At 41.4% G+C, this 27,031-nt stretch overlaps 1 protein-coding gene across 1 annotated transcript in view; it reads right to left on the reverse strand.

Moving 5' to 3' along the window:
• LOC115125508 (inactive phospholipase C-like protein 1) overlaps positions 1–27,031 on the reverse strand; it is a 198,009-nt gene that overhangs the window by 57,224 nt on the left and 113,754 nt on the right. The window contains 3 exon segments of the mRNA XM_065013322.1: positions 21,302–21,589; positions 21,909–22,196; positions 22,383–22,457. Of these exon segments, the coding sequence (XP_064869394.1) occupies positions 21,302–21,589; positions 21,909–22,196; positions 22,383–22,457 (651 nt within the window).

Raw genomic sequence — 27,031 nt, forward strand, 5'->3', positions numbered from 1 at the left:
CTACAGCATGTTCCATTTATACACTAGATATACACCTACAGCCTGTTCCATTTATACACTAGATATACACCTACAGCCTGTTCCATTTATACACTAGATATCCACCTACAGCCTGTTCCATTTATACACTAGATATACACCTACAGCCTGTTCCATTTAGACACTAGATATACACCTACAGCCTGTTCCATTTATACACTAGATATACACCTACAGCCTGTTCCATTTATACACTAGATATCCACCTACAGCCTGTTCCATTTATACACTAGATATACACCTACAGCCTGTTCCATTTATACACTAGATATACACCTACAGCCTGTTCCATTTAGACACTAGATATACACCTACAGCCTGTTCCATTTATACACTAGATATCCACCTACAGCCTGTTCCATTTAGACACTAGATATACACCTACAGCCTGTTCCATTTATACACTAGATATACACCTACAGCCTGTTCCATTTATACACTAGATATACACCTACAGCCTGTTCCATTTATACACTAGATATACACCTACAGCCTGTTCCATTTATACACTAGATATACTCCTACAGCCTGTTCCATTTATACACTAGATATCCACCTACAGCATGTTCCATTTATACACTAGATATCCACCTACAGCCTGTTCCATTTAGACACTAGATATACACCTACAGCCTGTTCCATTTAGACACTAGATATACACCTACAGCCTGTTCCATTTAGACACTAGATATACACCTACAGCATGTTCCATTTATACACTAGATATACACCTACAGCCTGTTCCATTTATACACTAGATATACACCTACAGCCTGTTCCATTTATACACTAGATATCCACCTACAGCCTGTTCCATTTAGACACTAGATATACACCTACAGCCTGTTCCATTTAGACACTAGATATACACCTACAGCCTGTTCCATTTAGACACTAGATATACACCTACAGCATGTTCCATTTATACACTAGATATCCACCTACAGCATGTTCCATTTATACACTTGATATACACCTACAGCCTGTTCCATTTATACACTAGATATACACCTACAGCATGTTCCATTTATACACTAGATATACACCTACAGCCTGTTCCATTTATACACTAGATATACACCTACAGCCTGTTCCATTTATACACTAGATATACACCTACAGCCTGTTCCATTTATACACTAGATATACACCTACAGCCTGTTCCATTTATACACTAGATATCCACCTACAGCCTGTTCCATTTATACACTAGATATACACCTACAGCCTGTTCCATTTATACACTAGATATACACCTATATATAGCCTTTTCCATTTATACACTAGATATACACCTACAGCCTGTTCCATTTATACACTAGATATCCACCTACAGCCTGTTCCATTTATACACTAGATATACACCTACAGCCTGTTCCATTTATACACTAGATATACACCTACAGCCTGTTCCATTTAGACACTAGATATACACCTACAGCCTGTTCCATTTATACACTAGATATCCACCTACAGCCTGTTCCATTTATACACTAGATATACACCTACAGCCTGTTCCATTTATACACTAGATATACACCTATAGCCTTTCCATTTATACACTAGATATACACCTACAGCCTGTTCCATTTATACACTAGATATCCACCTACATCCTGTTCCATTTATACACTAGATATCCACCTACAGCCTGTTCCATTTAGACACTAGATATACACCTACAGCCTGTTCCATTTATACACTAGATATACACCTACAGCCTGTTCCATTTATACACTAGATATACACCTACAGCCTGTTCCATTTAGACACTAGATATACACCTACAGCCTGTTCCATTTATACACTAGATATACACCTACAGCCTGTTCCATTTAGACACTAGATATACACCTACAGCCTGTTCCATTTATACACTAGATATCCACCTACAGCCTGTTCCATTTATACACTAGATATACACCTACAGCCTGTTCCATTTATACACTAGATATACACCTATAGCCTTTCCATTTATACACTAGATATACACCTACAGCCTGTTCCATTTATACACTAGATATCCACCTACATCCTGTTCCATTTATACACTAGATATCCACCTACAGCCTGTTCCATTTAGACACTAGATATACACCTACAGCCTGTTCCATTTATACACTAGATATACACCTACAGCCTGTTCCATTTATACACTAGATATCCACCTACAGCCTGTTCCATTTAGACACTAGATATACACCTACAGCCTGTTCCATTTATACACTAGATATACACCTACAGCCTGTTCCATTTAGACACTAGATATACACCTACAGCCTGTTCCATTTATACACTAGATATCCACCTACAGCCTGTTCCATTTAGACACTAGATATACACCTACAGCCTGTTCCATTTATACACTAGATATACACCTACAGCCTGTTCCATTTAGACACTAGATATACACCTACAGCCTGTTCCATTTAGACACTAGATATACACCTACAGCCTGTTCCATTTATACACTAGATATCCACCTACATCCTGTTCCATTTATACCCTAGATATACACCTACAGCCTGTTCCATTTAGACACTAGATATACACCTACAGCCTGTTCCATTTAGACACTAGATATACACCTACAGCCTGTTCCATTTATACACTAGATATCCACCTACATCCTGTTCCATTTATACCCTAGATATACACCTACAGCCTGTTCCATTTATACACTAGATATACACCTACAGCCTTTTCCATTTATACACTAGATATACACCTACAGCCTGTTCCATTTATACACTAGATATCCACCTACAGCCTGTTCCATTTATACACTAGATATCCACCTACAGCCTGTTCCATTTAGACACTAGATATACACCTACAGCCTGTTCCATTTATACACTAGATATACACCTACAGCCTGTTCCATTTATACACTAGATATCCACCTACAGCCTGTTCCATTTATACACTAGATATACACCTACAGCCTGTTCCATTTATACACTAGATATACACCTACAGCCTGTTCCATTTAGACACTAGATATACACCTACAGCCTGTTCCATTTATACACTAGATATCCACCTACAGCCTGTTCCATTTAGACACTAGATATACACCTACAGCCTGTTCCATTTATACACTAGATATACACCTACAGCCTGTTCCATTTATACACTAGATATACACCTACAGCCTGTTCCATTTATACACTAGATATACACCTACAGCCTGTTCCATTTATACACTAGATATACACCTACAGCCTGTTCCATTTATACACTAGATATCCACCTACAGCATGTTCCATTTATACACTAGATATCCACCTACAGCCTGTTCCATTTAGACACTAGATATACACCTACAGCCTGTTCCATTTAGACACTAGATATACACCTACAGCCTGTTCCATTTAGACACTAGATATACACCTACAGCATGTTCCATTTATACACTAGATATACACCTACAGCCTGTTCCATTTATACACTAGATATACACCTACAGCCTGTTCCATTTATACACTAGATATCCACCTACAGCCTGTTCCATTTAGACACTAGATATACACCTACAGCCTGTTCCATTTAGACACTAGATATACACCTACAGCCTGTTCCATTTAGACACTAGATATACACCTACAGCATGTTCCATTTATACACTAGATATCCACCTACAGCATGTTCCATTTATACACTTGATATACACCTACAGCCTGTTCCATTTATACACTAGATATACACCTACAGCATGTTCCATTTATACACTAGATATACACCTACAGCCTGTTCCATTTATACACTAGATATACACCTACAGCCTGTTCCATTTATACACTAGATATACACCTACAGCCTGTTCCATTTATACACTAGATATACACCTACAGCCTGTTCCATTTATACACTAGATATCCACCTACAGCCTGTTCCATTTATACACTAGATATACACCTACAGCCTGTTCCATTTATACACTAGATATACACCTATAGCCTTTTCCATTTATACACTAGATATACACCTACAGCCTGTTCCATTTATACACTAGATATCCACCTACAGCCTGTTCCATTTATACACTAGATATACACCTACAGCATGTTCCATTTATACACTAGATATACACCTACAGCCTGTTCCATTTAGACACTAGATATACACCTACAGCCTGTTCCATTTATACACTAGATATCCACCTACAGCCTGTTCCATTTATACACTAGATATACACCTACAGCCTGTTCCATTTATACACTAGATATACACCTATAGCCTTTTCCATTTATACACTAGATATACACCTACAGCCTGTTCCATTTATACACTAGATATCCACCTACATCCTGTTCCATTTATACACTAGATATCCACCTACAGCCTGTTCCATTTAGACACTAGATATACACCTACAGCCTGTTCCATTTATACACTAGATATACACCTACAGCATGTTCCATTTATACACTAGATATACACCTACAGCCTGTTCCATTTATACACTAGATATACACCTACAGCCTGTTCCATTTATACACTAGATATACACCTACAGCCTGTTCCATTTATACACTAGATATACACCTACAGCCTGTTCCATTTATACACTAGATATCCACCTACAGCCTGTTCCATTTATACACTAGATATCCACCTACAGCCTGTTCCATTTAGACACTAGATATCCACCTACAGCCTGTTCCATTTATACACTAGATATACACCTACAGCATGTTCCATTTATACACTAGATATACACCTACAGCCTGTTCCATTTAGACACTAGATATACACCTACAGCCTGTTCCATTTATACACTAGATATCCACCTACAGCCTGTTCCATTTATACACTAGATATACACCTACAGCCTGTTCCATTTATACACTAGATATACACCTATAGCCTTTTCCATTTATACACTAGATATACACCTACAGCCTGTTCCATTTATACACTAGATATCCACCTACATCCTGTTCCATTTATACACTAGATATCCACCTACAGCCTGTTCCATTTAGACACTAGATATACACCTACAGCCTGTTCCATTTATACACTAGATATACACCTACAGCCTGTTCCATTTATACACTAGATATCCACCTACAGCCTGTTCCATTTAGACACTAGATATACACCTACAGCCTGTTCCATTTATACACTAGATATACACCTACAGCCTGTTCCATTTATACACTAGATATCCACCTACATCCTGTTCCATTTATACACTAGATATCCACCTACAGCCTGTTCCATTTAGACACTAGATATACACCTACAGCCTGTTCCATTTATACACTAGATATACACCTACAGCCTGTTCCATTTAGACACTAGATATACACCTACAGCCTGTTCCATTTATACACTAGATATACACCTACAGCCTGTTCCATTTATACACTAGATATCCACCTACAGCCTGTTCCATTTAGACACTAGATATACACCTACAGCCTGTTCCATTTATACACTAGATATACACCTACAGCCTGTTCCATTTATACACTAGATATCCACCTACAGCCTGTTCCATTTATACACTAGATATACACCTACAGCCTGTTCCATTTATACACTAGATATACACCTATAGCCTTTTCCATTTATACACTAGATATACACCTACAGCCTGTTCCATTTATACACTAGATATCCACCTACAGCCTGTTCCATTTATACACTAGATATACACCTACAGCATGTTCCATTTATACACTAGATATACACCTACAGCCTGTTCCATTTAGACACTAGATATACACCTACAGCCTGTTCCATTTATACACTAGATATCCACCTACAGCCTGTTCCATTTATACACTAGATATACACCTACAGCCTGTTCCATTTATACACTAGATATACACCTATAGCCTTTTCCATTTATACACTAGATATACACCTACAGCCTGTTCCATTTATACACTAGATATCCACCTACATCCTGTTCCATTTATACACTAGATATCCACCTACAGCCTGTTCCATTTATACACTAGATATACACCTACAGCCTGTTCCATTTATACACTAGATATACACCTACAGCCTGTTCCATTTAGACACTAGATATACACCTACAGCCTGTTCCATTTATACACTAGATATACACCTACAGCCTGTTCCATTTATACACTAGATATCCACCTACAGCCTGTTCCATTTATACACTAGATATACACCTACAGCCTGTTCCATTTATACACTAGATATACACCTATAGCCTTTTCCATTTATACACTAGATATACACCTACAGCCTGTTCCATTTATACACTAGATATCCACCTACAGCCTGTTCCATTTATACACTAGATATACACCTACAGCATGTTCCATTTATACACTAGATATACACCTACAGCCTGTTCCATTTAGACACTAGATATACACCTACAGCCTGTTCCATTTAGACACTAGATATACACCTACAGCCTGTTCCATTTATACACTAGATATACACCTACAGCCTGTTCCATTTATACACTAGATATACACCTATAGCCTTTTCCATTTATACACTAGATATACACCTACAGCCTGTTCCATTTATACACTAGATATCCACCTACATCCTGTTCCATTTATACACTAGATATCCACCTACAGCCTGTTCCATTTAGACACTAGATATACACCTACAGCCTGTTCCATTTATACACTAGATATACACCTACAGCCTGTTCCATTTATACACTAGATATACACCTACAGCCTGTTCCATTTAGACACTAGATATACACCTACAGCCTGTTCCATTTATACACTAGATATCCACCTACAGCCTGTTCCATTTAGACACTAGATATACACCTACAGCCTGTTCCATTTATACACTAGATATCCACCTACAGCCTGTTCCATTTAGACACTAGATATCCACCTACAGCCTGTTCCATTTAGACACTAGATATACCTACAGCCTGTTCCATTTAGACACTAGATATACACCTACAGCATGTTCCATTTATACACTAGATATCCACCTACAGCATGTTCCATTTATACACTTGATATACACCTACAGCCTGTTCCATTTATACACTAGATATACACCTACAGCCTGTTCCATTTATACACTAGATATCCACCTACAGCCTGTTCCATTTATACACTAGATATACACCTACAGCCTGTTCCATTTATACACTAGATATACACCTATAGCCTTTTCCATTTATACACTAGATATACACCTACAGCCTGTTCCATTTATACACTAGATATCCACCTACATCCTGTTCCATTTATACACTAGATATCCACCTACAGCCTGTTCCATTTAGACACTAGATATACACCTACAGCCTGTTCCATTTATACACTAGATATACACCTACAGCCTGTTCCATTTATACACTAGATATACACCTACAGCCTGTTCCATTTAGACACTAGATATACACCTACAGCCTGTTCCATTTATACACTAGATATCCACCTACAGCCTGTTCCATTTAGACACTAGATATACACCTACAGCCTGTTCCATTTATACACTAGATATCCACCTACAGCCTGTTCCATTTAGACACTAGATATCCACCTACAGCCTGTTCCATTTAGACACTAGATATACCTACAGCCTGTTCCATTTAGACACTAGATATACACCTACAGCATGTTCCATTTATACACTAGATATCCACCTACAGCATGTTCCATTTATACACTTGATATACACCTACAGCCTGTTCCATTTATACACTAGATATACACCTACAGCATGTTCCATTTATACACTAGATATACACCTACAGCCTGTTCCATTTATACACTAGATATCCACCTACAGCATGTTCCATTTATACACTTGATATACACCTACAGCCTGTTCCATTTATACACTAGATATACACCTACAGCCTGTTCCATTTATACACTAGATATACACCTACAGCCTGTTCCATTTATACACTAGATATACACCAACAGCCTGTTCCATTTAGACACTAGATATACACCTACAGCATGTTCCATTTATACACTAGATATACACCTACAGCATGTTCCATTTATACACGAGATATACACCTACAACATGTTCATTTATACATTAGATATACACCTACAGCATGTTCCATTTATACACTAGATATCCACCAACAGCCTGTTCCATTTATACACTAGATATACACCTACAGCCTGTTCCATTTATACACTAGATATACACCTACAGCATGTTCCATTTATACACTAGATATACACCTACAGCATGTTCCATTTATACACTAGATATCCACCTACAGCCTGTTCCATTTAGACACTAGATATACACCTACAGCCTGTTCCATTTATACACTAGATATACACCTACAGCCTGTTCCATTTAGACACTAGATATACACCTACAGCCTGTTCCATTTATACACTAGATATCCACCTACAGCCTGTTCCATTTAGACACTAGATATACACCTACAGCCTGTTCCATTTATACACTAGATATACACCTACAGCCTGTTCCATTTATACACTAGATATACACCTACAGTCTGTTCCATTTATACACTAGATATACACCTACAGCCTGTTCCATTTATACACTAGATATACTCCTACAGCCTGTTCCATTTATACACTAGATATCCACCTACAGCATGTTCCATTTATACACTAGATATCCACCTACAGCCTGTTCCATTTAGACACTAGATATACACCTACAGCCTGTTCCATTTAGACACTAGATATACACCTACAGCCTGTTCCATTTAGACACTAGATATACACCTACAGCATGTTCCATTTATACACTAGATATACACCTACAGCCTGTTCCATTTATACACTAGATATACACCTACAGCCTGTTCCATTTAGACACTAGATATACACCTACAGCCTGTTCCATTTAGACACTAGATATACACCTACAGCCTGTTCCATTTAGACACTAGATATACACCTACAGCATGTTCCATTTATACACTAGATATCCACCTACAGCCTGTTCCATTTATACACTAGATATCCACCTACAGCCTGTTCCATTTAGACACTAGATATACACCTACAGCCTGTTCCATTTATACACTAGATATACACCTACAGCCTGCTCCATTTATACACTAGATATACACCTACAGCCTGTTCCATTTAGACACTAGATATACACCTACAGCCTGTTCCATTTAGACACTAGATATACACCTACAGCCTGTTCCATTTAGACACTAGATATACACCTACAGCATGTTCCATTTATACACTAGATATACACCTACAGCCTGTTCCATTTATACACTAGATATACACCTACAGCCTGTTCCATGTATACACTAGATATCCACCTACAGCCTGTTCCATTTAGACACTAGATATACACCTACAGCCTGTTCCATTTAGACACTAGATATACACCTACAGCCTGTTCCATTTAGACACTAGATATACACCTACAGCCTGTTCCATTTAGACACTAGATATACACCTACAGCATGTTCCATTTATACACTAGATATACACCTACAGCATGTTCCATTTATACACGAGATATACACCTACAACATGTTCATTTATACATTAGATATACACCTACAGCATGTTCCATTTATACACTAGATATCCACCAACAGCCTGTTCCATTTATACACTAGATATACACCTACAGCCTGTTCCATTTATACACTAGATATACACCTACAGCATGTTCCATTTATACACTAGATATACACCTACAGCATGTTCCATTTATACACTAGATATCCACCTACAGCCTGTTCCATTTAGACACTAGATATACACCTACAGCCTGCTCCATTTATACACTAGATATACACCTACAGCCTGTTCCATTTAGACACTAGATATACACCTACAGCCTGTTCCATTTAGACACTAGATATACACCTACAGCCTGTTCCATTTAGACACTAGATATACACCTACAGCATGTTCCATTTATACACTAGATATACACCTACAGCCTGTTCCATTTATACACTAGATATACACCTACAGCCTGTTCCATGTATACACTAGATATCCACCTACAGCCTGTTCCATTTAGACACTAGATATACACCTACAGCCTGTTCCATTTAGACACTAGATATACACCTACAGCCTGTTCCATTTAGACACTAGATATACACCTACAGCCTGTTCCATTTAGACACTAGATATACACCTACAGCATGTTCCATTTATACACTAGATATACACCTACAGCATGTTCCATTTATACACGAGATATACACCTACAACATGTTCATTTATACATTAGATATACACCTACAGCATGTTCCATTTATACACTAGATATCCACCAACAGCCTGTTCCATTTATACACTAGATATACACCTACAGCCTGTTCCATTTATACACTAGATATACACCTACAGCATGTTCCATTTATACACTAGATATACACCTACAGCATGTTCCATTTATACACTAGATATCCACCTACAGCCTGTTCCATTTAGACACTAGATATACACCTACAGCCTGTTCCATTTATACACTAGATATACACCTACAGCCTGTTCCATTTAGACACTAGATATACACCTACAGCCTGTTCCATTTATACACTAGATATCCACCTACAGCCTGTTCCATTTAGACACTAGATATACACCTACAGCCTGTTCCATTTATACACTAGATATACACCTACAGCCTGTTCCATTTATACACTAGATATACACCTACAGTCTGTTCCATTTATACACTAGATATCCACCTACAGCCTGTTCCATTTAGACACTAGATATACACCTACAGCCTGTTCCATTTAGACACTAGATATACACCTACAGCCTGTTCCATTTAGACACTAGATATACACCTACAGCATGTTCCATTTATACACTAGATATACACCTACAGCCTGTTCCATTTATACACTAGATATACACCTACAGCCTGTTCCATTTATACACTAGATATCCACCTACAGCCTGTTCCATTTAGACACTAGATATACACCTACAGCCTGTTCCATTTAGACACTAGATATACACCTACAGCCTGTTCCATTTAGACACTAGATATACACCTACAGCATGTTCCATTTATACACTAGATATCCACCTACAGCCTGTTCCATTTATACACTAGATATCCACCTACAGCCTGTTCCATTTAGACACTAGATATACACCTACAGCCTGTTCCATTTATACACTAGATATACACCTACAGCCTGTTCCATTTATACACTAGATATACACCTACAGCCTGTTCCATTTAGACACTAGATATACACCTACAGCCTGTTCCATTTAGACACTAGATATACACCTACAGCCTGTTCCATTTAGACACTAGATATACACCTACAGCATGTTCCATTTATACACTAGATATACACCTACAGCCTGTTCCATTTATACACTAGATATACACCTACAGCCTGTTCCATTTATACACTAGATATCCACCTACAGCCTGTTCCATTTAGACACTAGATATACACCTACAGCCTGTTCCATTTAGACACTAGATATACACCTACAGCCTGTTCCATTTAGACACTAGATATACACCTACAGCCTGTTCCATTTAGACACTAGATATACACCTACAGCATGTTCCATTTATACACTAGATATCCACCTACAGCCTGTTCCATTTATACACTAGATATCCACCTACAGCCTGTTCCATTTAGACACTAGATATACACCTGTGTTCCATTTATACACTAGATATACACCTATAGCCTTTTCCATTTATACACTAGATATACACCTACAGCCTGTTCCATTTATACACTAGATATACACCTACAGCCTGTTCCATTTATACACTAGATATACACCAACAGCCTGTTCAATTTATACACTAGATATACACCTACAGCCTGTTCCATTTATACACTAGATATACACCTGCAGCCTGTTCCATTTAGACACTAGATATACACCTACAGCCTGTTCCATTTATACACTAGATATACACCTACAGCCTGTTCCATTTATACACTAGATATACACCTACAGCCTGTTCCATTTATACACTAGATATACACCTACAGCCTGTTCCATTTATACACTAGATATACACCTACAGCCTGTTCCATTTAGACACTAGATATACACCTACAGCCTGTTCCATTTATACACTAGATATCCACCTACAGCATGTTCCATTTATACACTAGATATCCACCTACAGCCTGTTCCATTTATACACTAGATATACACCTACAGCCTGTTCCATTTATACACTAGATATACACCTATAGCATGTTCCATTTAAACACTAGATATACACCTACAGCATGTTCATTTATACATTAGATATACACCTACAGCATGTTCAATTTATACACTAGATATCCACCTACAGCCTGTTCCATTTATACACTAGATATACACCTACAGCCTGTTCCATTTATACACTAGATATACACCTACAGCCTGTTCCATTATACACTAGATATCCACCTACAGCCTGTTCCATTTATACACTAGAAATACACCTACAGCCTGTTCCATTTATACACTAGATATCCACCTACAGCCTGTTCCATTTATACACTAGATATACACCTATAGCCTGTTCCATTTATACACTAGATATACACCTACAGCCTGTTACATTTATACACTAGATATCCACCTGCAGCCTGTTCCATTTATACACTAGATATCCACCTACAGCCTGTTCCATTTATACACTAGATATACACCTACAGCCTGTTCCATTTATACACTAGATATACACCTATAGCCTGTTCCATTTATACACTAGATATACACCTACAGCCTGTTCCATTTATACACTAGATATACACCTATAGCCTGTTCTATTTATACACTAGATATACACCTACAGCCTGTTCCATTAATACACTAGATATCCACCTACAGCCTGTTCCATTTATACACTAGATATACACCTACAGCCTGTTTGTAACGGTTTTCTAATGGTGAAGGAGAGTCGGACCAAAATGCAGCGTGTATATTACGATCCATGTTTTAATAAACAAACGTAACACGGATCTAAATACAATTACTACAAAAACAATAAACGTAATGAAAACCGAAACAGCCTATACTGGTGTAACCTAACCTAGACAGGAACAAGGACATCAAGACACTAAGGACAGTAAGGACAATCACCCACAATACAACCAAAGAATATGGCTGCCTAAATATGGTTCCCAATCAGAGACAACGATAAACACCTGCCTCTGATTGAGAACCACTTCAGACAGCCATAGACTTTCCTAGAACACCCCACTAAGCTACAATCCCACTAACCTACACACCAAAACCCCAAGACAAAACACACCACAATACAAAAACTCCATGCCACACCCTGGCCTGACCCAATACATGAAGAAAAACACAAAATACTTAGACCAGGGCGTGACAGAACCCCCCCCTAAGGTGCGGACTCCCGAACGCACCTCAAAACAAATAGGGAGGGTCCGGGTGGGCGTCTGTCCATGGTGGCGGTTCCGGCGCGGGACGTGGACCCCACTCAATAAATGTCCTAGTCCCCTCTCCTCGCGTCCCTGGATAGTCCACCCTCGCCGCCGACCATGGCCTAGTAGTCCTCACCCAGAACCCCACTGGACTGAGGAGCAGATCGGGACTGAAGGACAGCTCGGGACTGAGGCAGCTCGGGAGTGAGAGAAAGCTCGGGAGTGAGAGAAAGCTCGGGAGTGAGAGGAAGCTCGGGAGTGAGAGGAAGCTCGGGAGTGAGAGGAAGCTCAGGAGTGAGAGGAAGCTCAGGCAGGTAGATAGATCTACCAGATCCTGGCTGGCTGGTGGTCTCAGCAGATCCTGGCTGACTGGCAGATCCTGGCTGACTGGTGCTACTGGCAGATCCTGGCCGACTGACACTTCTGGCGGATCCTGGCTGACTGGCACCTCTGGAAGATCCTGGCTGACTGGCAGATCCTGGCTGACTGGCAGATCTGGAAGAGTCTGGCTGACTGGCAGATCTGGAAGAGTCTGGCTGACTGGCAGATCTGGAAGAGTCTGGCTGACTGGCAGATCTGGAAGAGTCTGGCTGACTGGCAGATCTGGAAGAGTCTGGTTGACTGGCAGATCTGGAAGAGTCTGGCTGACTGGCAGATCTGGAAGAGTCTGGCTGACTGGCAGATCTGGAAGAGTCTGGTTGACTGGCAGATCTGGAAGAGTCTGGTTGACTGGCAGATCTGGAAGATCCTGGCTGACTGGCAGATCTGGAAGATCCTGGCTGACTGGCAGATCCTGGCCGACTGGCGGATCCTGGCTGACTGGTGCTACTGGCAGATCCTGGCCGACTGGCACTTCTGGCGGATCCTGGCTGACTGGCACTTCTGGCGGATCCTGGCTGACTGGCACTTCTGGCGGATCCTGGCAGACTGGTGGATCCTGGCCGACTGGCACTTCTGGTGGATCCTGGCTGACTGGCACTTCTGGCGGATCCTGGTAGACTGGTGGATCCTGGCCGACTGGCACTTCTGGCGGATCCTGGCAGACTGGTGGATCCTGGCTGACTGGTGGATCTAACTGATCCTGACAGACTGACGACGCTGGGCAGACTGGCGGCGCTGGGCAGACTGGCGACGCTGGGCAGACTGGAGACTCCGGCAGCGCAGGAGAAGAGACAGGCTCTGGCTGCGCTAAACAGGCGGGAGACTCCGGCAGCGCAGGAGAAGAGACAGGCTCTGGCTGCGCTGAACAGGCGGGAGGCTCCGGCAGCGCAGGAGAGGAGACAGGCTCTGGCTGCGCTGAACAGGCGGGAGGCTCCGGCAGCGCAGGAGAAGAGACAGGCTCTGGCTGCGCTGAACAGGCGGGAGGCTCCGGCAGCGCAGGAGAGGAGACAGGCTCTGGCTGCGCTGAACAGGCGGGAGACTCCGGCAGCGCAGGAGAGGAGACAGGCTCTGGCTGCGCTGAACAGGCGAGGCGCACTGAAGGCCTGGTGCGTGGTGCTGGAACTGGTGGTACTGGATCGAGGACACGCACAGGAAGCCTGGTGCGGGGAGCTGCTACCGGAGGACTAGAGTGTGGAGGTGGCACAGGATGGGCTAGACCGTGAAGGTGTACTGGAGATTTTGAGAGCAGTGTTGGCACAGGACGTGTAAGGCTAGGGATGTGCACAGGAGGCCTGGTGCGTGAGGCTGGCACCAACTTCACCAGCCGACTAACACGCACCTCAGGACGAGTATGGAGCGCTAACCCAGGTGCCATCAAATCCCCGACACGTTCCGTCGGTCGAATTCCATGCAAAAAGCACCAACACAGCAAATCCCTCATTTCTCTCTCCTCCAATTTCCCCATTAACTCCTTCACAGTCTCTGTTTCGCTCACCTCCAACACCGGCTCTGGTTCTGGTCTCCTCCTTGGCTCCTCACGATAAACAGGGAGAGTTGGCTCAGGTCTGACTCTGACTCTGCCACACTCTCCTTAGCCCCCCAAGAAATTTTTGGGGCCGATTCTCAGGCTTACGTCCGCGTCGCCGTGCTGCCTCCTCATATCTGCGCCTCTCAGCTTTCACCGCCTCCAGTTCCTCCTTGGGGCGGCGATATTCTCCAGCCTGAGCCCAGGGTCCTTCTCCGTTTAGGATTTCCTCCCATGTCCAGAAATCCTTATAGCGCTTCTCCTCTTTGGGCTGCTCCTGCCTGTTGACACGCTGCTTGGTCCGTTTGTGGTGGGTGATTCTGTAACGGTTTTCTAATGGTGAAGGAGAGTCGGACCAAAATGCAGCGTGTATATTACGATCCATGTTTTAATAAACAAACGTAACACGGATCTAAATACAATTACTACAAAAACAATAAACGTAATGAAAACCGAAACAGCCTAAACTGATGTAACCTAACCTAGACAGGAACAAGGACATCAAGACACTAAGGACAGTAAGGACAATCACCCACAATACAACCAAAGAATATGGCTGCCTAAATATGGTTCCCAATCAGAGACAACGATAAACACCTGCCTCTGATTGAGAACCACTTCAGACAGCCATAGACTTTCCTAGAACACCCCACTAAGCTACAATCCCACTAACCTACACACCAAAACCCCAAGACAAAACACACCACAATATAAAAACTCCATGCCACACCCTGGCCTGACCCAATACATGAAGAAAAACACAAAATACTTAGACCAGGGCGTGACACTGTTCCATTTATACACTAGATATACACCTACAGCCTGTTCCATTTATACACTAGATATCCACCTACAGCCTGTTCCATTTATACACTAGATATACACCTACAGCCTGTTCCATTTATACACTAGATATACACCTACAGCCTGTTCCATTTAGACACTAGATATACACCTACAGCCTGTTCCATTTATACACTAGATATCCACCTACAGCATGTTCCATTTATACACTAGATATCCACCTACAGCCTGTTCCATTTATACACTAGATATACACCTACAGCCTGTTCCATTTATACACTAGATATACACCTATAGCATGTTCCATTTAAACACTAGATATACACCTACAGCATGTTCATTTATACATTAGATATACACCTACAGCATGTTCAATTTATACACTAGATATCCACCTACAGCCTGTTCCATTTATACACTAGATATACACCTACAGCATGTTCCATTTATACACTAGATATACACCTACAGCCTGTTCCATTTATACACTAGATATCCACCTACAGCCTGTTCCATTTATACACTAGATATACACCTACAGCCTGTTCCATTTATACACTAGATATACACCTACAGCCTGTTCCATTTAGACACTAGATATACACCTACAGCCTGTTCCATTTATACACTAGATATCCACCTACAGCATGTTCCATTTATACACTAGATATCCACCTACAGCCTGTTCCATTTATACACTAGATATACACCTACAGCCTGTTCCATTTATACACTAGATATACACCTATAGCATGTTCCATTTAAACACTAGATATACACCTACAGCATGTTCATTTATACATTAGATATACACCTACAGCATGTTCAATTTATACACTAGATATCCACCTACAGCCTGTTCCATTTATACACTAGATATACACCTACAGCATGTTCCATTTATACACTAGATATACACCTACAGCCTGTTCCATTTATACACTAGATATCCACCTACAGCCTGTTCCATTTATACACTAGATATACACCTACAGCCTGTTCCATTTAGACACTAGATATACACCTACAGCCTGTTCCATTTATACAATAGATATACACCTACAGCCTGTTCCATTTATACACTAGATATACACCCACAGCCTGTTCCATTTATACACTAGATATACACCTACAGCCTGTTCCATTTAGACACTAGATATACACCTACAGCCTGTTCCATTTATACACTAGATATACACCTACAGCCTGTTCCATTTAGACACTTGATATACACCTACAGCCTGTTCCATTTAGACACTAGATATACACCTACAGCCTGTTCCATTTAGACACTAGATATACACCTACAGCATGTTCCATTTATACACTAGATATACTCCTACAGCCTGTTCCATTTATACACTAGATATACACCTACAGCCTGTTCCATTTATACACTAGATATACACCTATAGCCTGTTCCATTTATACACTAGATATCCACCTACAGCCTGTTCCATTTATAAACTAGGTATACACCTACAGCCTGTTCCATTTATACACTAGGTATACACCTATAGCCAGTTCTATTTATACACTAGATATACACCTACAGCCTGTTCCATTTATACACTAGATATCCACCTACAGCCTGTTCCATTTATACACTAGAAATACACCTACAGCCTGTTCCATTTATACACTAGATATACACCTACAGCCTGTTCCATTTATACACTAGATATCCACCTACAGCCTGTTCCATTTATACACTAGATATACACCTACAGCCTGTTCCATTTATACACTAGATATACACCTACAGCCTGTTCCATTTATACACTAGATATACACCTACAGCCTGTTCCATTTATACACTAGATATACACCTACAGCCTGTTCCATTTATACACTAGATATCCACCTACAGCCTGTTCCATTTATACACTAGAAATACACCTACAGCCTGTTCCATTTATACACCTATACACCCAGCCTGTTCCATTTATACACTAGATATCTACCTACAGCCTGTTCCATTTATACACTAGATATCCACCTACAGCCTGTTCCATTTATACACTAGATATACACCTACAGCCTGTTCCATTTATACACTAGATATACACCTACAGCCTGTTCCATTTATACACTAGATATACACCTACAGCCTGTTCCATTTATACACTAGATATACACCTACAGCCTGTTCCATTTAGACACTAGATATACACCTATAGTCTGTTCCATTTATACACTAGATATCCACCTACAGCCTGTTCCATTTATACACTAGATATACACCTACAGCCTGTTCCATTTAGACACTAGATATACACCTACAGCCTGTTCCATTTATATACTAGATATACACCTACAGCCTGTTCCATTTAGACACTAGATATACACCTACAGCCTGTTCCATTTATACACTAGATATACACCTACAGCCTGTTCCATTTATACACTAGATATACACCTACAGCCTGTTCCATTTAGACACTAGATATACACCTATAGTCTGTTCCATTTATACACTAGATATCCACCTACAGCCTGTTCCATTTATACACTAGATATACACCTACAGCCTGTTCCATTTAGACACTAGATATCCACCTACAGCCTGTTACATTTATACACTAGAAATACACCTACAGCCTGTTCCATTTATACACTAGGTATACACCTACAGCCTGTTCCATTTATACACTAGGTATACACCTATAGCCTGTTCCATTTATACACTAGATATACACCTACAGCCTGTTCCATTTATACACTAGATATCCACCTACAGCATGTTCCATTTATACACTAGATATACACCTACAGCCTGTTCCATTTATACACTAGATATAGACCTACAGCCTGTTCCATTTATACACTAGATATACACCTACAGCCTGTTCCATTTAGACACTAGATATACACCTACAGCCTGTTCCATTTATACACTAGATATCCACCTACAGCATGTTCCATTTATACACTAGATATACACCCACAGCCTGTTCCATTTATACACTAGATATACACCTACAGCCTGTTCCATTTATACACTAGATATCCACCTACAGCCTGTTCCATTTATACACTAGATATCCACCTACAGCCTGTTCCATTTATACACTAGATATACACCTACAGCCTGTTCCATTTATACACTAGATATACACCTACAGCCTGTTCCATTTATACACTAGATATAGACCTACAGCCTGTTCCATTTATACACTAGATATACACCTACAGCCTGTTCCATTTAGACACTAGATATACACCTACAGCCTGTTCCATTTATACACTAGATATCCACCTACAGCATGTTCCATTTATACACTAGATATCCACCTACAGCCTGTTCCATTTATACACTAGATATACACCTACAGCCTGTTCCATTTAGACACTAGATATACACCTACAGCCTGTTCCATTTAGACACTAGATATATACCTACAGCCTGTTCCATTTATACACTAGATATACACCTACAGCCTGTTCCATTTATACACTAGATATACACCTACAGCCTGTTCCATTTATACACTAGATATACACCTACAGCCTGTTCCATTTATACACTAGATATCCACCTACAGCCTGTTCCATTTAGACACTAGATATACACCTACAGCCTGTTCCATTTATACACTAGATATCCACCTACAGCATGTTCCATTTATACACTAGATATACACCTACAGCCTGTTCCATTTATACACTAGATATACACCTACAGCCTGTTCCATTTATACACTAGATATACACCTACAGCCTGTTCCATTTATACACTAGATATACACCTACAGCCTGTTCCATTTAGACACTAGATATACACCTACAGCCTGTTCCATTTAGACACTAGATATACACCTACAGCCTGTTCCATTTAGACACTAGATATACACCTACAGCCTGTTCCATTTATACACTAGATATACACCTACAGCCTGTTCCATTTATACACTAGATAAACACCTACAGCCTGTTCCATTTATACACTAGGTATACACCTACAGCCTGTTCCATTTATACACTAGATATACACCTACAGCCTGTTCTATTTAGACACTATATATACACCTACAGCCTGTTCCATTTATACACTAGATATCCACCTACAGCCTGTTCCATTTATACACTAGATATACACCTACAGCCTGTTCCATTTATACACTAGATATACACCTACAGCCTGTTCATTTATACACTAGATATACACCTACAGCCTGTTCCATTTATACACTAGATATACACCTACAGCCTGTTCCATTTATACACTAGATATACACCTACAGCCTGTTCCATTTATACACTAGATATACACCTACAGCCTGTTCCATTTATACACTAGATATACACCTACAGCCTGTTCCATTTAGACACTAGATATACACCTACAGCCTGTTCCATTTATACACTAGATATACACCTACAGCCTGTTCCATTTATACACTAGATAAACACCTACAGCCTGTTCCATTTATACACTAGGTATACACCTACAGCCTGTTCCATTTATACACTAGATATACACCTACAGCCTGTTCCATTTAGACACTAGATATACACCTACAGCCTGTTCCATTTATACACTAGATATCCACCTACAGCCTGTTCCATTTATACACTAGATATACACCTACAGCCTGTTCCATTTATACACTAGATATACACCTACAGCCTGTTCATTTATACACTAGATATACACCTACAGCCTGTTCCATTTATACACTAGATATACACCTATAGCCTGTTCCATTTATACACTAGATATACACCTACAGCCTGTTCATTTATACACTAGATATACACCTACAGCCTGTTCCATTTATACACTAGATATACACCTACAGCATGTTCATTTAAACTTTAGATATAGCTATGAAGACAATCCTTTTTCTAATTACAGCTGTTATACTAACTGTTGCTATCATCATTATTCGGATTGGGGGTAATTTAACAGAAAACAAAGTGCGATAATTAACTGAATTGGAGACGGAATTGACCTCAACTCTGATCATCTCTAAACCTTTCTACTTCCTCTAATGTTACTACCCGTCCTCTTACCTCAGCTTCCTTGATGCCATTACAGACCTTACAGATGGTTAGGCAGCTATGAAGACAATCATGTTTTCTATTTCAAGCTAGACCATTGCTCTCTCTCTCTGGTGTAACTGTACACTCACATGGACACACACACACATACTGTAGAAGCATGTACACATACACACACAGACACTCACCTTAGCCTCCTTGATGCCAGGACACAGCTTACAGATGGTTGCCACGGCCGTATCCTCTGCGACGATCCCATACCCGTCTTCATCCACCTCGGCAAACTCTGTGGCCAGCCATTCACTCCTCATCTTACTGCCGAGGTTACCCTCCCCTATGATGCTCCCTTCTCCCAGACCTCCTCCCCCGCCTGCCCCCCCTCCATGCCCGATGGCAGAGGGGTGGGACACCAGGTAACGGAGCCCTGTCACCCAGATGTTGGCCACGTCAGCTGAAAGAGCCACCAGGTCCAGAGACTGGGACATACAAATATACATCACATGAAATCTAAAAGTTTTCTCAAGTAAAACAATCAAATTAAAAACATTTGGAAAAATGAGATAAAAATAATATAATTAAAAACACAAAGGCTGTCTATGATGATTTAAAAAACCTCAGTGTTATCTGCCTTTGCCTGACTGCCAGTTTGTTTCTGCTCTCTTGCCAACTACTTGGCACCACAATTCCAAAAGGAGATGTCAAGGCAGCACAAACTAATCTGGGACCAGGTTAGTGTCTGCCCCTCTTCCTACCTGGTATTCATCCCCGTGGATGATAGAGAAGGCTGCCTCCTACCTGGTATTCATCCCCGTGGATGATAGAGAAGGCGGCCTCCTCAGCCAGATGTTCTGCAGCAGGGCCGTTATGGAGGAAGGTCTCAGTGCTCTTCCCAGTCCTAACCTCCCTGATAGTGGCCATGTCCAGGCGGGCTCGCTCCCCATCCTTCTTAGAGGGCTCCCAGCGCAAGCAGCTGAGGTCCTGGTCCAGGGTGTAGAAACGACTGTAGATCCGGGAGTTGGGACGCACCTTCTTCAGCTCACAGCCCCCCTGCATGAAGGCCAGGCAGTCGGCCGCACTGCTCACCTGGAGGAGGGGGAAGGAGAATACATTTAAATTGAATCCTTATCCTCCTTATGAACCGGTCATGTATGATTTATGAATGCGTTTTGAAATCCATCTGTCGGTCAAATAAAATGTTACCCATTTCAATTTCATTTACAGACTAAAATTCTAAATCCAGGTAGTTTTTTTTAGAAACTAAAAACGAACCTTCTTCTCTGAGGGTATGCTACTGAAGGACACTGTCTTCTTGCGCCCACCGGCCAACTTGTGCATTGAAGGATCCTGGGTAAAACACAGAGAAGAGCAGAGAGTGAGACAGGCAGACAAGTCTACTTATCCTACAGGCTATGTTTAGAAGTGTCAAGACAAGACATTACAGGCATATCCCATCAACGGACATAATTACAATAGGAGTAGAGACGTATGTGGACATGGGGCCCAACAGAGAAGAATGTAGAATGTTAATAAGTAATAATGAGGTAGCTATGAAAGCCATCAGTAATATCCCCGTGAATGATTATGTTTTTGGAACCCCGGCTGCACTTTCTGTCTCTCCTAAAGCCAGACACCTGAAATAAAAGGTCTGCTAATCTGAACTCATCTTCACAGGCTTGGAAGGCTGGAAATCAATTGTGCCATTTCATTTCCTGTTTGGTAATGTAGCACTGATTCACACAGTGTACAGAGTCTGGTCTTAGGGCTGACGGGGCCCACAAAAATAGATCTTCTGTGTTCACACTCACACATCTGTTCTCGCTGCTCCCTGCGTCTTTCAGTCTCCAGAGGACAGCTGATTGATTGACAGGTGGGAAGAAGACAGCTCTATTGTCACTGGGTGCTGAAATGTCAGGGCTGGTGCCACTGCAACAGGTCTCTGTCTCTCTCTCTGTCTCTGTCTCTCTCTCTTTCTCTCTGTCCCTCCTGCTGTCCCTCCTGCTGTCCCTCTCGCTGTCCCTCCTGCTGTCCCTCTCGCTGTCCCTCCTGCTGTCCCTCTCGCTGTCCCTCCTGCTGTTCCTCCTGCAGTTTTCAGAATAACAAGTGTGCACAGGCAGTGGCTTGTAAATGAAGACAATGTGTAAACGTGACAATGTGTTTCGATATGAATTCCAGCCTTAGTGCAATATTACTGATGATAAGGAATTCAAACCAGAAAAAAATGTGTGTGGTACCGGCACCATCAGAGCCAGACAGAGCACTTTCATCCTGCTGTCATGTAATTATGGGGTTGTACAGACAGCACTGACTGACAGACTCTAAGTGCAGCCTTTTGTTACTGTAATGACATTTCCACCATTGATTCAAAGCATGTGGCCAGGGCTGCACTATACTGTAGCATCCAGCCAGGTTGTAACAGAGTTGCAGCCCTGGGTTCAAATACTATTTAAAATCTTTTCAATATTTGCCAGACGGGCAGGTTTGCCAGACTGGTGGGTTTTTAACTCTTGCAACTATTCAATTGGTTCCAAGCCTGAAAAAAATATACATAAAATATTGGATTTGAACCCAGATTGTAGGAGTGTTACCATCTGGCTCGGCTCTAGCTAAATCACCTGATCCTGGTTTACTATTTGGGAGGGGGAGCTTTCAGCCTATTTCTGTCCTAATACCTGAAACCCATAGCAACACATCCTGGCTTTCCTACTACTAGCCTAGATATTACATCCTGGCTGTCCTACTACTAGCCTAGCACATCATCATCAGATATTACATCCTGTCTGTCCTACTACTAGCCTAGCACATCACCATCAGATATTACATCCTGGCTGTCCTACTACTAGCCAAGCACATCACCATCAGATATTACATCCAGGCTGTCCTACTACTAGCCTAGATATTACATCCTGTCTGTCCTACTACTAACCTAGCACATCACCATCAGATATTACATCCTGGCTGTCCTACTACTAGCCTAGCACATCACCATCAGATATTACATCCTGGCTGTCCTACTACTAGCCTAGCACATCAACATCAGATATTACATCCTGGCTGTCCTACTACTAGCCTAGCACATCACCATCAGATATTACATCCTGGCTGTCCTACTACTAGCCTAGCACATCATTATCAGATATTACATCCTGGCTGTCCTACTACTAGCCTAGATATTACATCCTGGCTGTCCTACTACTAGCCTAGCACATCACCATCAGATATTACATCATGGCTGTCCTACTACTAACCTAGCACATCACCATCAGATATTACATCATGGCTGTCCTACTACTAACCTAGCACATCACCATCAGATATTACATCCTGGCTGTCCTACTACTAGCCTAGGACATCATTATCAGATATTACATCCTGGCTGTCCTACTACTAGCCTAGATATTACATCCTGGCTGTCCTACTACTAGCCTAGCACATCACCATCAGATATTACATCCTGGCTGTCCTACTAGTAGCCTAGATATTACATCCTGTCTGTCCTACTACTAGCCTAGCACATCACCATCAGATATTACATCCTGGCTGTCCTACTACTAGCCTAGCACATCATCATCAGCTATTACATCCTGGCTGTCCTACTACTAGCCTAGCACATCACCATCATATATTACATCCTGTCTGTCCTACTACTAACCTAGCACATCACCATCAGATATTACATCCTGGCTGTCCTACTACTAGCCTAGATATTACATCCTGGCTGTCCTACTACTAACCTAGCACATCACCATCAGATATTACATCCTGGCTGTCCTACTACTAGCCTAGATATTACATCCTGGCTGTCCTACTACTGGCCTAGCACATCACCATCAGATATTACATCCTGGCTGTCCTACTACTAGCCTAGCACATCACCATCAGATATTACATCCTGGCTGTCCTACTACTAGCCTAGCACATCATCATCAGATATTACATCCTGGCTGTCCTACTACTAGCATAGATATTACATCCTGTCTGTCCTACTACTAACCTAGCACATCACCATCAGATATTACATCCTGGCTGTCCTACTACTAGCCTAGCACATCACCATCAGATATTACATCCTGTCTGTCCTACTACTAACCTAGCACATCACCATGAGATATTACATCCTGGCTGTCCTACTACTAGGCTAGATATTACATCATGGCTGTCCTACTACTAGCCTAGCACATCATTATCAGATATTACATGCTGGCTGTCCTACTACTAGCCTAGATATTACATCCTGGCTGTCCTACTACTAGCCTAGATATTACATCCTGGCTGTCCTACTACTAGCCTAGCACATCACCATCAGATATTACATCCTGGCTGTCCTACTACTAGCCTAGATATTACATGCTGGCTGTCCTACTACTAGCCTAGATATTACATCCTGGCTGTTCTACTACTAACGTAGCACATCACCATCAGATATTACATCATGGCTGTCCTACTACTAGCCTAGATATTACATCCTGTCTGTCCTACTACTAGCCTAGCACATCACCATCAGATATTACATCCTGGCTGTCCTACTACTAGCATAGATATTACATCCTGTCTGTCCTACTACTAACCTAGCACATCACCATCAGATATTACATCCTGGCTGTCCTACTACTAGCCTAGCACATCACCATCAGATATTACATCCTGTCTGTCCTACTACTAACCTAGCACATCACCATCAGATATTACATCCTGGCTGTCCTACTACTAGGCTAGATATTACATCATGGCTGTCCTACTACTAGCCTAGCACATCATTATCAGATATTACATGCTGGCTGTCCTACTACTAGCCTAGATATTACATCCTGGCTGTCCTACTACTAACCTAGCACATCACCATCAGATATAACATCCTGGCTGTCCTACTACTAGCCTAGATATTACATCCTGGCTGTCCTACTACTAGCCTAGCACATCACCATCAGATATTACATCCTGGCTGTCCTACTACTAGCCTAGATATTACATGCTGGCTGTCCTACTACTAGCCTAGATATTACATCCTGGCTGTTCTACTACTAACCTAGCACATCACCATCAGATATTACATCATGGCTGTCCTACTACTAGCCTAGATATTACATCCTGTCTGTCCTACTACTAGCCTAGCACATCACCATCAGATATTACATCCTGGCTGTCCTACTACTAGCCTAGCACATCATCATCAGCTATTACATCCTGTCTGTCCTACTACTAGCCTAGCACATCACCATCAGATATTACATCCTGTCTGTCCTACTACTAGCCTAGCACATCACCATCAGATATTACATCCTGTCTGTCCTACTACTAACCTAGCACATCACCATCAGATATTACATCCTGGCTGTCCTACTACTAGCCTAGATATTACATCCTGGCTGTCCTACTACTAACCTAGCACATCACCATCATATATTACATCCTGGCTGTCCTACTACTAGCCTAGCACATCACCATCAGATATTACATCCTGGCTGTCCTACTACTAGCCTAGCACATCATCATCAGATATTACATCCTGGCTGTCCTACTACTACTCTAGATATTACATCCTGTCTGTCCTACTACTAACCTAGCACATCACCATCAGATATTACATCCTGGCTGTCCTATTACTAACCTAGCACATCACCATCAGATATTACATCCTGGCTGTCCTATTACTAACCTAGGACATCACCATCAGATATTACATCCTGGCTGTCCTACTACTAGCCTAGCACATCACCATCAGATATTACATCCTGGCTGTCCTACTACTAGCCTAGCACATCATCATCAGCTATTACATCCTGTCTGTCCTACTACTAGCCTAGATATTACATCCTGGCTGTCCTACTACTAACCTAGCACATCACCATCAGATATAACATCCTGGCTGTCCTACTACTAGCCTAGATATTACATCCTGGCTGTCCTACTACTAGCCTAGC

Source organism: Oncorhynchus nerka, linkage group LG3 (assembly GCF_034236695.1).
Source record: "Oncorhynchus nerka isolate Pitt River linkage group LG3, Oner_Uvic_2.0, whole genome shotgun sequence".
In the NCBI taxonomy this organism is placed as follows: Eukaryota; Metazoa; Chordata; class Actinopteri; order Salmoniformes; family Salmonidae; genus Oncorhynchus; species Oncorhynchus nerka.